Consider the following 14696-nt stretch of genomic DNA (forward strand, 5'->3'; position numbering starts at 1 on the left):
TGAAGGAGCAACTAGAAATAAGGAAATATTTGAGGAGATTGCAAGAAGACTAATGAAAGTTGGAATAGACAGAGACTGGAAGCAGTGCCGCACAAAGTACAAGAACTTAAAATATGAATACCGTGCACTGCAAAAGGAAAATGATCAGCATATCAATGTAAGAAAGAAAATGCGGTTTTATGATGAGATTGACTGCATTCTGAGAAGCCATCCCCCAGGTATGCAAATCTGCCAAGTTAGGGAAAATAGTCTTGTATCAGATACTAAAGCATGGCATGAACAAAAGGGATAGTAACGTAATGATCAAGTTTTAATTATATCTTCTGCAAAACTTAATTTTTGTTGTTGCTGTTGTTGTTGTTGTTGTTGTGTGCCCTCAAGCCATTTCCAATTTATGGCAATCCTAAACTGAATCTACCATAGGGTTTTTTTGGCAAAATGTGTTCAAGGGAAGTTTGCCATTGCCTTCCCCTGAGGCTGAGAGCATGTGACTTACCCTGTCACTCAGAGGTTTTATGGACAATACTGGATGACAAGATGACACTGAATCCATGCTGTTCAATGGAAACTGGGTTACATCCCATTAATGGCTGTTTAACTTGCAAGTCTCCTGTATGGTTAAAGCATGGTTCAGCATGGGGAGCAGGTTACCAGCATTAATCACTCACTCCTTCCATCCATCCCTTCTTTATGAGCATAAACTCTACTGAGGGCTAACTATAGCTACTGTAACTATTAAAGTGCTTTTTTGGTGGAAAGGTAGAGTATAAATTAAATAAGCAAACTCAATGTCAGTAAAAAGCAAAAATAACTGTTTAGGGTCCAGGAGGGAACACACACTGAAATCCAACATAAGATAATGCCTTTACTAGGTTGGTTAGGACTAACCAAAACATCATAAAGAGCATGCATGCTTTCTTAACCAGGTTAAGCATGCAGGCTTTCTTAACCAGGCTTAAAAAGTAGGGAGGGCTAAAAATGGCCCCAAATTAGGCTAGATGTTATAGTTGTGAGATCTGTAGTTTAGATCTTGTTAAGACAAGTCTCAGTCTTGTAAATATATTTCTAGTATGTGGTTTTTTAAATTATTATACAAATGTTAATAGACTATTTTGAGGCCAGCAAGCTGCATTTCCATGTCGGCTGCTGAGAGAGGGAAGTTCCCTGTGACATCCATATAGTACTCTGCTTCGGCAGTTGCATTATGGCCTACCTTTCCCTTAGAGGTCCAACTGGCACCTATGTTGCTGTCATTCCAATGAAAAGTAAAAACACAGTTGTTTAGAGAATCCTTTGCGGCCTAACTGTTTTTATACAGATCTATACAGATGCATGGGTTTGAACTGTTTTATTTTAACTAGTTTTAATATGTCTTCTTTTAACTTTTTCAATTGTTTAATAATATTATTGCTTCATGTTTCAAAATGATCAGAGAGTAGTGGAGTCTCCTTTCTTGGAGGTCTTTAAGCAGAGGCTCGATGGCCATCTGTCAGGGATGCTTTGACTAAGAGTTCCTGCATGGCAGGGGTTTTGGACTGGATGGCCCTTGCGGTCTCTTCCAACTCTATGATTCTATGATCATGTTGATTTGATTTTATACTCTGAGAACTTTAGACAAATAGAGCAAAATATAAATATTTTAATACATACATACATACATACATAATGTACCATGGAAGGGCAAGCTTATTTCTTCCAGCATTGAAAAGTAGGCTGTTGATTTCTTTGGAGGCTGGCAATGTTTTTTTGCCTCTAACCAGATAGGGAAAAATGGGATACTGCTCGGGGACAGGTTATTTATGCATTGTGAAAGTTTAAAGAGTCCCTTCATGTCAGATAGCTGCCACTCCAATCCTCCTTTGGGTTTTGTCGAATATGAAGTGGTTGAGAAACTTTTTTGCTACATGTTGAAATGGGTCTGATGGTATTATGCATTTAATCTTTATGAATAACCCATAAAACTAACTAACAAAAAAAATGTTCCAGAATGCTTCTTGCTTTAGAATATCAATTTTTTAGACAGCAACTTACTAGGATGCACTTTAACAGAAAACCTCTTCTTGTCTTTGTAAAGAGACAGTTACAGACGTTACTACCGACACACCACGGAGTGCCAAGAGAAAATCATTGGAAGAAGGTAAGAATTTTGTTCTGCTAGAATTCAAAGATACAGCCATGTTAGTCTGTGGAATCAGTATGTAGAGCAGTGGTTTTCAACCTGTGGGTCACGACCCCTTTAGGGGTCGAACGACCCTTTCATAGGGTGGCCTAAGACCATCAGAAAACACATATTTCTGAAGGTCTCAGGAACTGAGACACTGCTCCTCTATGATTGCGGGTCACCACAACATGAGGAACGGTATTGAAGAGTCGCAGCATTAGGAAGGTTGAAAACCACTGATGTAGAGAGATCTTGTAGCACCTTTGAGACAAAGGGCTGAATCAATGGCCCAGTAAAGTTGGCTTGTCACCGGCTTGGGGGAGTGGCATTAGACACCACTCACCCCGGAGCCAGAAAAAAGCTGGCTCCAACAGTAAAGGAGCGGCTTTTTTCCACCCCAAATAGGAACAGATTTTTTCTACTCCTATTTGGAGCAGAAGCTAGTCGGATTGGGGCCACAGTGTGTGGTTGCCATGGTCCCTACCCAGCTTTCTCCAGGGCAGCTTTAGAGCTGTCTGTTTCAGCCCTAAGTCTCAAGGTGCTTTAATATCTCCCTACATATTCATTTTGCTATTACTGGATCAACAGGAACTTGCTCTTATTAGAATTAAGAACTGCTCTTATCATTTTAGTAATAAAAGTTATCAAAAAGTTATTGAAGATTAAATTCACAGTACACTCCCCATCACAATGTTGGCTGCACTGTGTACACAAAACCTGGATACAATAAAAATATTCTTTTAAATAAATAAAAATTCAGGAGTTCTGGTGGCACAGTGGTTAAATGCCTGTACTGCAGCCACTCACTCACAAACCATAACGTTACGAGTTCAATACCAGCATAAGTGCTCAAGCTAGACTCAGGCTTGCATTCTTCCGAGGTCGCTAAAATGAGTACCCAGATTGTTGGGGCAATTAGCTTACACTTTGTAAACCACTTAGGGAGTGCTTAAGTGCACTGATAAACGGTATAGAAATGTACTTGCTATTGCTATATGAATGAGGAGCAAGGACTGACCCAGTGGTCTCCTGTCTCTCTGTGTAGATTGCTGTGGATGCAATTGTGTGGGTAAGCTGCTCAACAATGTTCCTTTGCGTTCCAGAAACTATTTACTTAATCCCATATAATCTTACTTTGCAAAGTGTAGAGAAAGATATGCTTGCTCCTTCTGTCCTCCACTGATTTAGTCTGTCATCTATACCAGGAAAGATTCTAGAGCAGATCATTAAACAGAGAGTCTGTGAACATTTAGAAAGCAACGCCATAATCACAAAAAGTCAACACGGGTTTCAGGGAAAGAAGTCATGCCAGACAAATCTAATCTCTTTCTTTGATAAAATTACCAGCTTGTTAGATGAAGAGAATGCTGTGGATATAGTATATCTTGATTTCAGTAAGGCGTTTGACAGGGTTCCCCATGACATTCTTGCAAACAAGCTAGTGAAATGTGGGCTAGACAATGTAACTGTTACATGGATTTGTAATTGGTTGACCGGCTAAACCCAAAGGGTGCTCAACAATGGCTCCTTTTCATCCTGGAGAGAAGTGACCAGTGGGGTCCCACAGGGCTCTGTCCTGGGCCCAGTGCTATTCAACATCTTTATCAATGACTTGGATGACAGAACTGGGGGTATATTTATCAAATTTGACGATGACACCAAATTAGGAGGAGTAGCTAATACCCCAGAGGACAGGATCAAAATTCAGAATGACCTTAATAGATTAGAAAGCTGGGCCAAAGCTAACAAAATGAATTCCAACATGGAGAAATGTATGGTACTGTACTTAGGGCGGAAAAATGAAATGAACACATATAGGATGGGTGACACTTGGCTGAATGAGACTACATGTGAAAGGGATCTGGGAGTCCAAGTAGACCACAAATTGAACATGAGCCAACAGTGCGATGCGGCAGCTAACAAGGCCAATGCGATTTTAGTCTGCATCAATAGAAGTATAGTGTCTAGATCAAGGGAAGTAATAGTGACTCTATAATAGTAATAGTAATTCTGCTCTGGTCAGACCCCATCTGGAATATTGTGTCCAGTTCTGGGCACCACAATTTAAAAAGGATGTTGAGAAACTGGAGCGTGTCCAAAGGAGGGCGACCAAAATGGTGAAGGGTCTGGAAACCATGCCCTATGAGGAATGCCTTAGGGAGCTGGGGATGTTTAGCCTGGAAAAGAGAAGGCCAAGAGCTGATATGATAGACCTGTTTAAATATTTTAAGGGATGTCATATTGAGGAGGGAGCTATCTTGTTTTCTGCTGCTCCAGAGACTAGGACCCAGAGCAATGGATGCAAGCTGCAGGAAAAGAGATTCCACCTCCACATTAGGAGGAATACCCTGGCAGTAATGGCTGTTCGACAGTGGAACACACTCCCTCGGAGTGTAGTGTACTCTGCTTCTTTGGAGGTCTTTAAACAGAGGCTGGATGGCCATCTGTCGGGGATGCTTTGATTTAGATTTTCTGCATGGCAGGGGTTTGGACTGGATGGCCCTTGCGGTCTCTTCCAACTCTATGATTCTATGATCTCCTTATATGCTGTCTTCCAGTGGTCACAGACTGACTTTGTATCATTACAGGATACACTTGGGTTTACACCAAAAAACAAGAGAAGTAAGTGACAAATGAAAGGAAGTTCCAAAATGTCATGCAGGTGTGTGTACACAAACATACCTTACTACAGTCTTGTATAACAAATCTAACTTATCCCGCTTGCAAACAACCCAATGAGAACTAAACATGCCCAAAGACAGCCAGCTTGATGTAGTGGTTTGAGTGTTGGACTATGACTCTGGAGACCAGGTTTTGAATTCCTGTTCAGCCATGGAAATCCACTGGGTGACCTTGGGCAAGTTGCCTTCTCTCAGCATCAGAGGAGGGCAAAGGCAAACCCCCATCAACAAATTATGTCAAGAAAACCCTATGATAGGTTCACCTTAGAGTTACTATAAGTTGGAAATAACTTGAGGATGCATAACAACATGCCCAATATGTTAGGTCAGACTAAACTTGACTCATGGCTTCATGTAACATATCTGAAATGGCTTTTCCACCTATAGAACCCGCACCTATTCAGCTTAAGAAAAGTGCTTCTGAGAATATAGTTGTTCAGTCACAGAGATGTATTTCTGAGACCATGCATACTGTAATCAAGAACCGAAGGATGCTTCTAGAGCAATTTTACAAAGAGGAGGAAATGAAGGGTAACAACAGAACACCAATGAATGATGTGCTCCCTGCTGTACAACAGGTTGGTGTTGTTTTTTGTTCTACTTTACCAAGTTTATTGTCTGAAGGAATTTGAAAGAACTCTCAGATGACAGCATTGAAAGGGTAGCAGCTAGCAACCCACGGATCCCTAGATCATGCGTCTTCTTATTTTAATAATATCTGCTACCAATTAACATGAGGAACAGTCTTACTGTTTGAGGATAGATTGTTTGTAGTATCATAATATCAGTTATATAGATCCCCTAGTCACATGACTGCATTTTTTACTTTGAAAGGTGTTCCACTTTTTAAAATAACAAATTTTGAAATAAAATATTCCAGATTGAGACACAAATAACTTTATACATGTAAAATCAGTGGGTTGGATCTACACTTAGTCACATTTACAGTAGCTTAAATAGTTTAGTGGGGATTACATTTGTCTCAGCATACTTAGGCCCTACTCTATTTATCTGCTTTAAGTAATGGACCTGATGAAAACTTGTTCCAACCTTGTTTCTAATTAATTGGTTAATTTAGAGAAGCCTACTAAAGTCTTCTTTCAACTTTCCAGACTAAGGATTTCCTCTAGTTTTTTTCCTATTTTATAGGGCCATTCAGATTTTTATCTTGCTTTCTAACTACTTCTTAACCAGTTACTTATTTACTGACCTTTTCTTCTAGATGGGCTTTATCAGTAACGATAGTGCTAAACTACTATCGGTTTTTCTTGATATCTATTTAGTAGTTGCAAAATATCTCTGCACAGCAAAAAAAAAAAAGGGGGGGTTGTTGCAAGGTTCATCAAGAAACAAATATCAATGCAATTTAGGGATTCCATAAAGATTTTTTACTCTTCTGCCCATTCTCCTGAATAAATTTACTCAAAACATATTTTAAGTAAACTAAACTACTTTGCTTAAAATGACAAAACATGCATTTTGGTTAGGATAAACTGTGTCAAATCTAATTTCATTTTAAGTTCCTTCCCTACTCATATGTTCAAGTTACTGTAAGCTAATTGCCACTTGTCTGTAGCAATGTCATCTTTTGAGACTTGTAGAATTTGGCTACTTTAAAGAAATGAATGAAGGGAGATGGCAAAAGGGGTTTTACTCCTGTTCCCCATTTGTTCTGTTTAATGTAAAAAGTTAACATGCACAGGCCTTTATAGCTGTACTGGTAAGCACATATCTGATGAAGATGCACACATATATGAGTTGGTCCTTATTCCACTGCACCCATATATGGAGTTTCCAGGGATACAATATAATTTCCAGTAAGATTTTCATCACTGTCAATTGGCTAGCAGAGAAACTGACCACAATTAGCAGCATCCTGCCTCTTTTAATTAGAAGACAGTATACAAACAGGACAGCAGCTTCCTGAATTTTAAATCTGATCAAAGTTAAACAGCAGTCCGTTCCCTCTGAACTCCAAGAAAAACTAAGTACCAATTCTCCAACTGTTTAGGTCTCAATCCAGAGAATAAGCCATATTTAACTCTTACAGAAATCAAATGGAAAAGCTTAGTAAATGAATCCTAAATCCCACTGCTCTTAATAAGACTGTAGCAAAGTGAATTTTTACTGTATCAGAAACTCAGTTTGAATACTGGGCAGAATATTCTATACTCTTGCAAGTAAGATTTATGGTTTCCTCAAGGGAAAAATCATGTCTCGGCAGAGGCAACATCCAGTTTTAATTATTTTAAACTGTAGTTTAAAATATTCATTTTACCAAAGATGATCTTCTGGGCTTCCACTGACAGAGTTTTAGCAGTGTTTCCAAATAACCTGAAAAAATGGCAAGTAATACAGTAATATACTTGTGATATCAGATGAGACAATCTATCTCTTCAAATGAATAGTGAAAGGATTTTAAAAAACCCTTACATTCTGAAGTGAAGTTACAGTATTTATCTTCAGCAATAATAGGAAGCGGAGGCTGAGATATAACAGAGAACAAGAACTATGTATTGTTTCTGTAACAGTGGTTGAAGAAAAATCTAGAGTATATATTTCCCACTCATTCCTGACAAATTTCACTTATTCTAGTGAAATTTATCATATATATTGACTGCCAAAATGTTCTGACTAGGAGGAAGAAGAATGTGTTCAGAAACATGCTTAATCAGTGGACATCCCATTCCTGCCAAAAAGTTCTCAAAATGGAGTATGTTTTGGAAAAAATTAACAAGCCCAAAGCTTGTTCCAAAATGCATGTTGCAGAATTGTCTGGGTCAAGGACTCACATGACGTTTTTTCTTTTATTGATTAACGTGGATGAAATGCCTGAAGTAGGATGTTAATAATATAGCCTCAGTCCTCTTTCTTCGCTGGGCATCCTAGTTTTATAATATGTTTTATAAGTATCCAATTATCTCCCATATTTGCAGATAGCAAAATAGTCTTCAATTTCTTTTATAGTTCTGCGCATGTATTCAGTCCAGATGTTAATGTCTGGAGAACAGTAGGGGGTTTTCTAAAAAGAAAAGAAATGCTAATTTCAGTGGCTTCAGTAAAAGGTTGATGTTATTGTTGTTGTTTGCCTTAAAGTCCTTTTCTGACTTATGGCAATCCTCCTAAGGTGAACCTGTCATGGGGTTTTCTTGACAAGATTTGTTCAGAGGCAGTTTGTCATTGCTTTGTCTTGAGACTGAGAGGTATGATTTGCCCAAGGTCGCTCAGGAGCTACTGCCAAAACACACACACACAAGTAGCTCCAGTAACAGGATTATTAATACTTTAAAACTGCAGAGTTCACACCATTTACCGAGGAGTGAGCTCCAGTAATGCCAATGGCACTTAGCCATTAGTAGATTTTGGGGCTGTACAGACAGCCCTGAAGGGGCGGCCTCCAGCCACCCCTTTTACAGCCAGATCAGGGCTGCGGCAACCGCATGCCATGGCCCTGATCTGGCCTTTCCAGGGTGCAAAAAGGAGATGCAAAAAGCACCCTGGGAAGGGCGTGATATCCACAGCACCATGGCTTTATGGAGCTCCTTCAGTGTGGCATCATGCAGATACAGTGCTAGAGGAATGCCGTGACACCGTGCGCTGTGGCACATGGCATCACGCCACCCTGGGGGCAGAGCTGGGGTGTGTGTGTGTGTTGTGTAGACGCTATGCCCCAACTCTGCCCCAACCCGGCCCAAACTATCGGTCTGCACAAGGCCACAATCAGATTGCACTGTAAACGATTCTGTTTTTAAGCATATGATATGGAGTAGAAGACATTGTGTACAATATTCAGAAGGATGCAGAGGCTCAGTGGTTAAGAGGCTGACTCTGACGAGTGCAAGATTAGCAATTTGAGGCCCAAATGCTGCATGATGGAGTGAGCTCCCACCACTAGTCCCAGCTTCTGTCAACCTAGCAGTTCAAAATCATGTAAAAAGGCAAGTAGATAAATAGATACCACTTTGGTGGGAAGGTAACAGTGTTTTGTGCAGTCATGTTGGCCACATGACCACAGAGTTGTCCTTGACAACGCTGGTTCTTTGGCTTAGTAATGGAGATGAGCACCGCCCCCTACAGTTGGACATGTCTTGACAACCTTGTCAAAAGGAAATACCTTTACCTTTACAATATTCAGAGCAACAATCCATTATGATTTTATCTATCTAATAAAGCATGTTTTCCACAGATAGATTTTTGCACATCTCTACAGCAAAAATTAATCCTATTAATCAAGTGATTAGAATTTAGGATGCAAGACACCCTCAAAAACTTCCCAATTACCTTTAGTTTGTGTCATGATGAATATGGTTAAGACATGGGTGTTCTTTTAGACAGGAAGGGGAAATTTGTTCTCCTGAACAGCTGCTTATCTATGGAAAAAGGTTAATTGGTCTAAGGCTTTACAAAGTAAACAGAAGAGTTTGGGAAGTGAACACTTTAAGGATATTAAATCAAACAACTTCAAAGTATATCTACCCCCTAAAAATCCACATGGTGAAGCCAATACTAATTAATATGGAAATGTTCTAAACATATTTAATAAAATATGAGGCCTGTATTGTTTTCAGGGATACTTTCCAAGTCAGATACCCCTTTTGGACAAAAGACTTTTTTTTGCTCATTGGGTTTGACTGAAGCCTCTTTCATTTTGCCTGGAAACAGTTACTGACATCTAAAACAGAAAAGCTGGCAAGGTTTTAAGATCTTGCCAAATTCAGATGCTATGAAAGCACCCCCTCCCATAAAACCTTCAGCTGACATCATATGGTTTATGTCTGCTCAGTAGGGTAGAAGAGTCTAATCGGTGGAGTCAGGGGGGACTGATGCAGGGAGTAAAACCAATTAGTATTACTTTCAGTGGACATTAACAAACAATAGTTAGGTGGATATACAGACATCACTACATTGATGTGCTGATTAATACATGAAATGTAATGGAAAGCCTTTGTCTCTGTCCAAACCACAGGAGAGTGATGCATGGACTTTTCTCTTTGCAGTTCTTATTGTTTAAGAAAGGCCACTGTGAAGTCATAGCCAAAATGCCCTGAGAGAAAGATGGTTTATGCCATTGTTTTCTAGATAATGCCATTACTGATGTCAGAATTATTCCCATTTATTCTACTGCACTGAGGCTGGTCTATATATTGTATGTAGAATGCAGCAGAGCATTGCTGGCAAATGATGGCATATATCACAATGGAAGATGAGTAGATTTAAATTAGTCTTTAACATGCTATAAGATTGTAGTTTTTGCAGTAACAATTTGACACACTTAACTCCCTAGAAATTGTTACCTTTGGAAATAAGTTCCTTTAACAAGAATTTTATGATCCTCTGTCTAATTTCATCATTCATGGCTACAAATGAATTGCAGGAAATTAAAGAATGAAAAGGTTTAGTAATCTGATTTAAAATATAACTCTTCATAAATGGGTCCAATTCAGGTCCTGTTGGGTTTCTTTCTTAGAAAATGTTCTTAGGATTGGAGACTAGGACTTGGAATCTATAAGTCTTAGAAAACAGTAAAGAAGCCCCTAGGCCTAAAATTCATGTACATAGAGGTAACTAGATGGCAGAAAATACCTTATGTAGCCATCTTTAAATTACTGGTACAGTAACCATTTATTTAAACCAGTAAACATTTATTTATTTAAAAGGCATTCATTTAAGTGTGAGATTTTGAAGATAAATAGGAATTGGTCAGATGGGCACATCTGTAAAACAATCAAAATCTTATAGTACACTCAGTCAAATGAGAGTACAAGCAACAGGAGAAAAGAGTACACATATGCTTAAATAGAATAAGATATATTTGGATAGATTTTTTCCTAATTTCTATGTGCATATTATATATCTCCACTATTAGGACTTGATTCAAATGCTTAATATGGGCTGGATTGTACCTTTTACATTTTACCATGTAGCCTCATACTGCATTTATTGTGATATTCATTCACAAGTTAAGTACTCTTGCTAGATCATATCCTGCCTTATTTTCCTGGTTTTTAAACTGAATTAAGGCCAGTTTTCCAGTTCAAATCAGACAGGGAATTCTAGCTTAACATGACAGAAGGGGCAAGGAAGGCTCAGTGATTATCAGTGATAAGAGAGCTATTACGTCTAGAGGAAGAAGCATGGTTATGTTAACTGTATCAGTGAAGTGAGCTGAAGTTGGCTTGCTTTTCTAAACTACAGGTAACACCAACCACAGATCTGAAATTAGTTTTTCCTAAACCAGTCAGCACTAGGCACCATTTTCCTGCGTTTTAACATAATACACATAACTGCAGTTAGCTGAAAACAGAAGCAAAAAGCAAAAAAGTGTAAGGTTTGAGTGCACAAGCCTACAAATAAGAGGCTTGCTGTTCCTTGTGAAATAGCAAAAAAGCAGGAGTGATGGAATATTTGACCCTCCTGATGTTTTGGACAACGCCTGCATTCCCTTGCCATTGGCCATGCTGGATAGAGCTGAGGGGATTTGTAAGCCCAAACATCTGGGGGAACCAAATGTTCCCCATCCCTCCTTTAAATAGTTACATGTGAATACTGCTTTTACCCGGTGTTGGATTGCCAGAATGGAGTGGTTCTCAAGCTGTTGCTGGACTGCAACTCCCAGTAGCCTCAACCAGCATAGACAACAGTGAGGAATGTTGAGAATTTCTGTTCAACAACATCATATTCTTACCCTGCTCTTTATGAAATAAGTGTTTTACAATAAATGGAAGTGGAAGGAATCATCTGTCATTAAGGAGATGTTACTCAATGAGTAGATAAGTAGTGGAATTTGTTAAGGAGCAACAAATAGCAAAAAGTATGAGTGTCGAAGAGGCAGGGATAGGTGTTATCATTACAATGATACAATTCACCTCAGCCTATAGATTTTGGAAATTTAATCATCACTTATGCAATGCATTGTTTTTTATGTGAGTGAGATGATTATTTTCTGGGTTGGTGCTAGCTTGAAAAAGTAAAGTAGTTTAGAGAGTAACTGATGCAGAAGCAAGTCTTAAGGAAAGATGTCCAGCACCATCCTATGCATCTTTTGTTGTTGTTTGCCTTAAGTTGTTTCCAACTTATGGCAATCCTAAAGCAAACCTATCATGGGGTTTTCTTGGCAAGTTTTGTTCAGAGGTTTACCATTCCCTTCCCGAGGCTTGAGCATATGACTGGCCCAAGGTCAACCAGTGGGCTTCATGGCTAAATGAGGAATCAAACCCTGGTCTCCAAAGTCTCAGTCCAACACTCAAGCCACTACGCCATGCTGGCTGTGCATCTTTACTTACATACAAATCCTGTTAGATTTTATAGGGTTTACACTCCAGTAATTGTTTAGGTTCTTACTACGTTTGCTGATGATAATCAGCAAACAGGCACTTCTGTTTACAAGCCTTTACAAGGGCACTTTTACCATCTCACCAGTCATTGTTTCCCATCACAATCCTGCCAGACTAACAGGTGAACAAGAATGAGGATCACCCCCATCCCAAGCAAGGAATTTGTAGGTGACCTGGTTGTTGTTTTTTTTTAAAAAAAGTTTATGGCCAATGACTTATACAATTAAAAATATTATTAGACAAAGGAAGCAGGAATCATGGAAAGACACAATATAGGCCAGATTTCCTAATCCTGGCATCTCCCAAGTATGATGTACTGTATCTCCCAGAATGGTCACCATGCTGGCTAGGAACAGAAAAGCTTGTGGTCTAACACAATCAGTTTACCCACACATTAAGACTGGCCAGGATGACGTAGCCATTTAAAAGACTGATTCAGAATGAGGGCACACTCACATTTTGTTCTGGTGTTTCCCTTTTGTGCAGCATCAGCACAAGCTCCTTATTCCAAAGTACCCTGCTCCTATTTGAACTTGCAGTGAACTACCAACATACCACCCCTTGAACTAATACACAGAACCTGAGGAATGTCATGCTCACTCTTCCCTACAGTGACTGGACACTAAAGCCTCTTTCACACAGGACATTTTGCTGCAAGCACATATAGACACATATAAGGGAGAAACCTGTCTTGTATAGGAAGATCATTCATAAGAGTACCAGAGCATAGAAATGTTAAAATCCAAAACCCTCCAGCAAGCATGGCCACTTTTCCAAACTCTGACTGGAGGGAATAAGAAACACAGAGATAAGAAATCACAATTGGCAGTAGAGCCAGAATGGTGTAATAGTTTGAGAGTTGAGCTGTGACTCTGGAGGCCCCAGCTCAGCCGTGAAACCCGCCTTGGGCAAGTCACATTCTTTCAGCCCCAGGGAAAGGCAATGGCAAACCCCCTCTGAAGAAATCTTGCCAAGAAAACCCCATGACAGGGCTGCCGTAAGTAAAAAATGGCATGTACACAACAACTTAGTGTGGGTATATGGTCACAAAACACATCCACATGTTGCCTTCAGACATGGTGGTGGTGTACATTGCTCCCTTCAGTGTTTGCATAGGCAAAACCAACATGAGCAAAACAAGCCGTCAAACCTTGTTCTGCTCAAGAATGCAGCAAGCCAAGTAAGTCTTTGTTGTTGTATGCTTACAAGTTGGTTCCTAATTACGGTGACCCTATCAGGGGATTTTCTAGGCAAGATTTCATCAGAGGTGGTTTGCCTTTTGTCTTTTCTGAGACTGAGAGAGTGTGACTTGCCCTACCAGGGGCCTAAAACACCCCAAAAATGATTGGTTAAACAGCAGGATTTGGGGTGGCTGCTGTGATAAGATTATGATTGTTCTCCTGAATATGATGATCATAAGATCTGGATGTTGACCAGATTCAGTGTAATCACCACTTGGTTAAAAACGCAGAGGCAGACCTGGACCAGGGATCAGTGAAGACCTTCCATCATAACTTATGTGGGGAATTTAGGATGTTCTGCAGAGGGCTGTGCTTCAAACTTACCTGTTGGATTACCACTGAAGCAATGCGCAGGCAAACAACAGCAAAAGGCCAGGACTTTTAGGCAGCAGTCTGACAAGTACTTAAAACTTGGGAACACAAGTTTCCCTGGGCTCACAAACAAATCCCACTGAACAGACATGGACTGGATGGGTCTCCAAGTTTATTAGTGTTCTAAAATTACAGCCTGGATGTTGCACATGCTGTTGTTGTGGTTGAGTGCCTTCTTCGACTTGGACCCCATGCCCTGGGGATTAAACCCCACATGGAAGATCTTTGCTCCTTCCATGAGGGTCGAGGCAACACTGCACCCCCAAAGCAGCCCTTCCAGTCAATGCCCTCCCCAAAAGGGTTGCCTTGCTTCCCTCCCAGCCATAGAAGAGCCCTTCTTCTCCTTACCTGTGCTGCAGCCCCACCAGCCCCAGGGTGAGGACATGGGGCACGTCCAGCTCGGTGGGCCAGACCCCGGAGGCGATGCACCCGAAAACCCCGCACTCCTCCCGGATCCCCAGCTCCTCGAACTCCATGGCGCCCCGGGGACACACGTGTCGGGGCTCCTGCAGCAGCCAAGGCTCTAGTTAGTTGCTGTAGTTGCTGCTCCTTGTTGTGGCTCCTGCAGCAGCAGCAACAGCAGCAGCATCAGGGGCCGCTTGGGCTTGTGGGCGAGGAGGAGGAAGGGGCGGGGGGCGTCGGCCTCCAGGATGATTCCCCACCCCTCTGGCCTGCCTCCTTCTCTTCACACAGGCACCCAAAGGGAGGGGAGGGCAGAGTCAGGGGGTGCTTGTATGTGTGTATATACACACACATATACACATAAGTCTCATATAATATACAGTATATTTATATATATATGTGTGTGTGTATATGCACACACATACACATATGTATCATATGTGTGTGTACTGTATGTATATATATATATATATATATACACACACACATATATACATACGTCTCA

At 40.4% G+C, this 14696-nt stretch overlaps 1 protein-coding gene across 1 annotated transcript in view; it reads right to left on the reverse strand.

The window, feature by feature from the left end:
- The window catches only part of PPAT (phosphoribosyl pyrophosphate amidotransferase), a 57518-nt gene extending 43135 nt beyond the window's left edge, over positions 1 to 14383 (reverse strand). Inside the window, exon 1 of the mRNA XM_042468745.1 lies at positions 14138 to 14383. Within this exon, the coding sequence (XP_042324679.1) occupies positions 14138 to 14265 (128 nt within the window). The 5' untranslated portion in view covers positions 14266 to 14383. The remainder of the gene's footprint in view (positions 1 to 14137) is intronic.
- Between the last annotated feature and the right edge of the window lie 313 nt (positions 14384 to 14696).

Source organism: Sceloporus undulatus, chromosome 5 (assembly GCF_019175285.1).
Source record: "Sceloporus undulatus isolate JIND9_A2432 ecotype Alabama chromosome 5, SceUnd_v1.1, whole genome shotgun sequence".
NCBI classification, from domain to species: Eukaryota; Metazoa; Chordata; class Lepidosauria; order Squamata; family Phrynosomatidae; genus Sceloporus; species Sceloporus undulatus.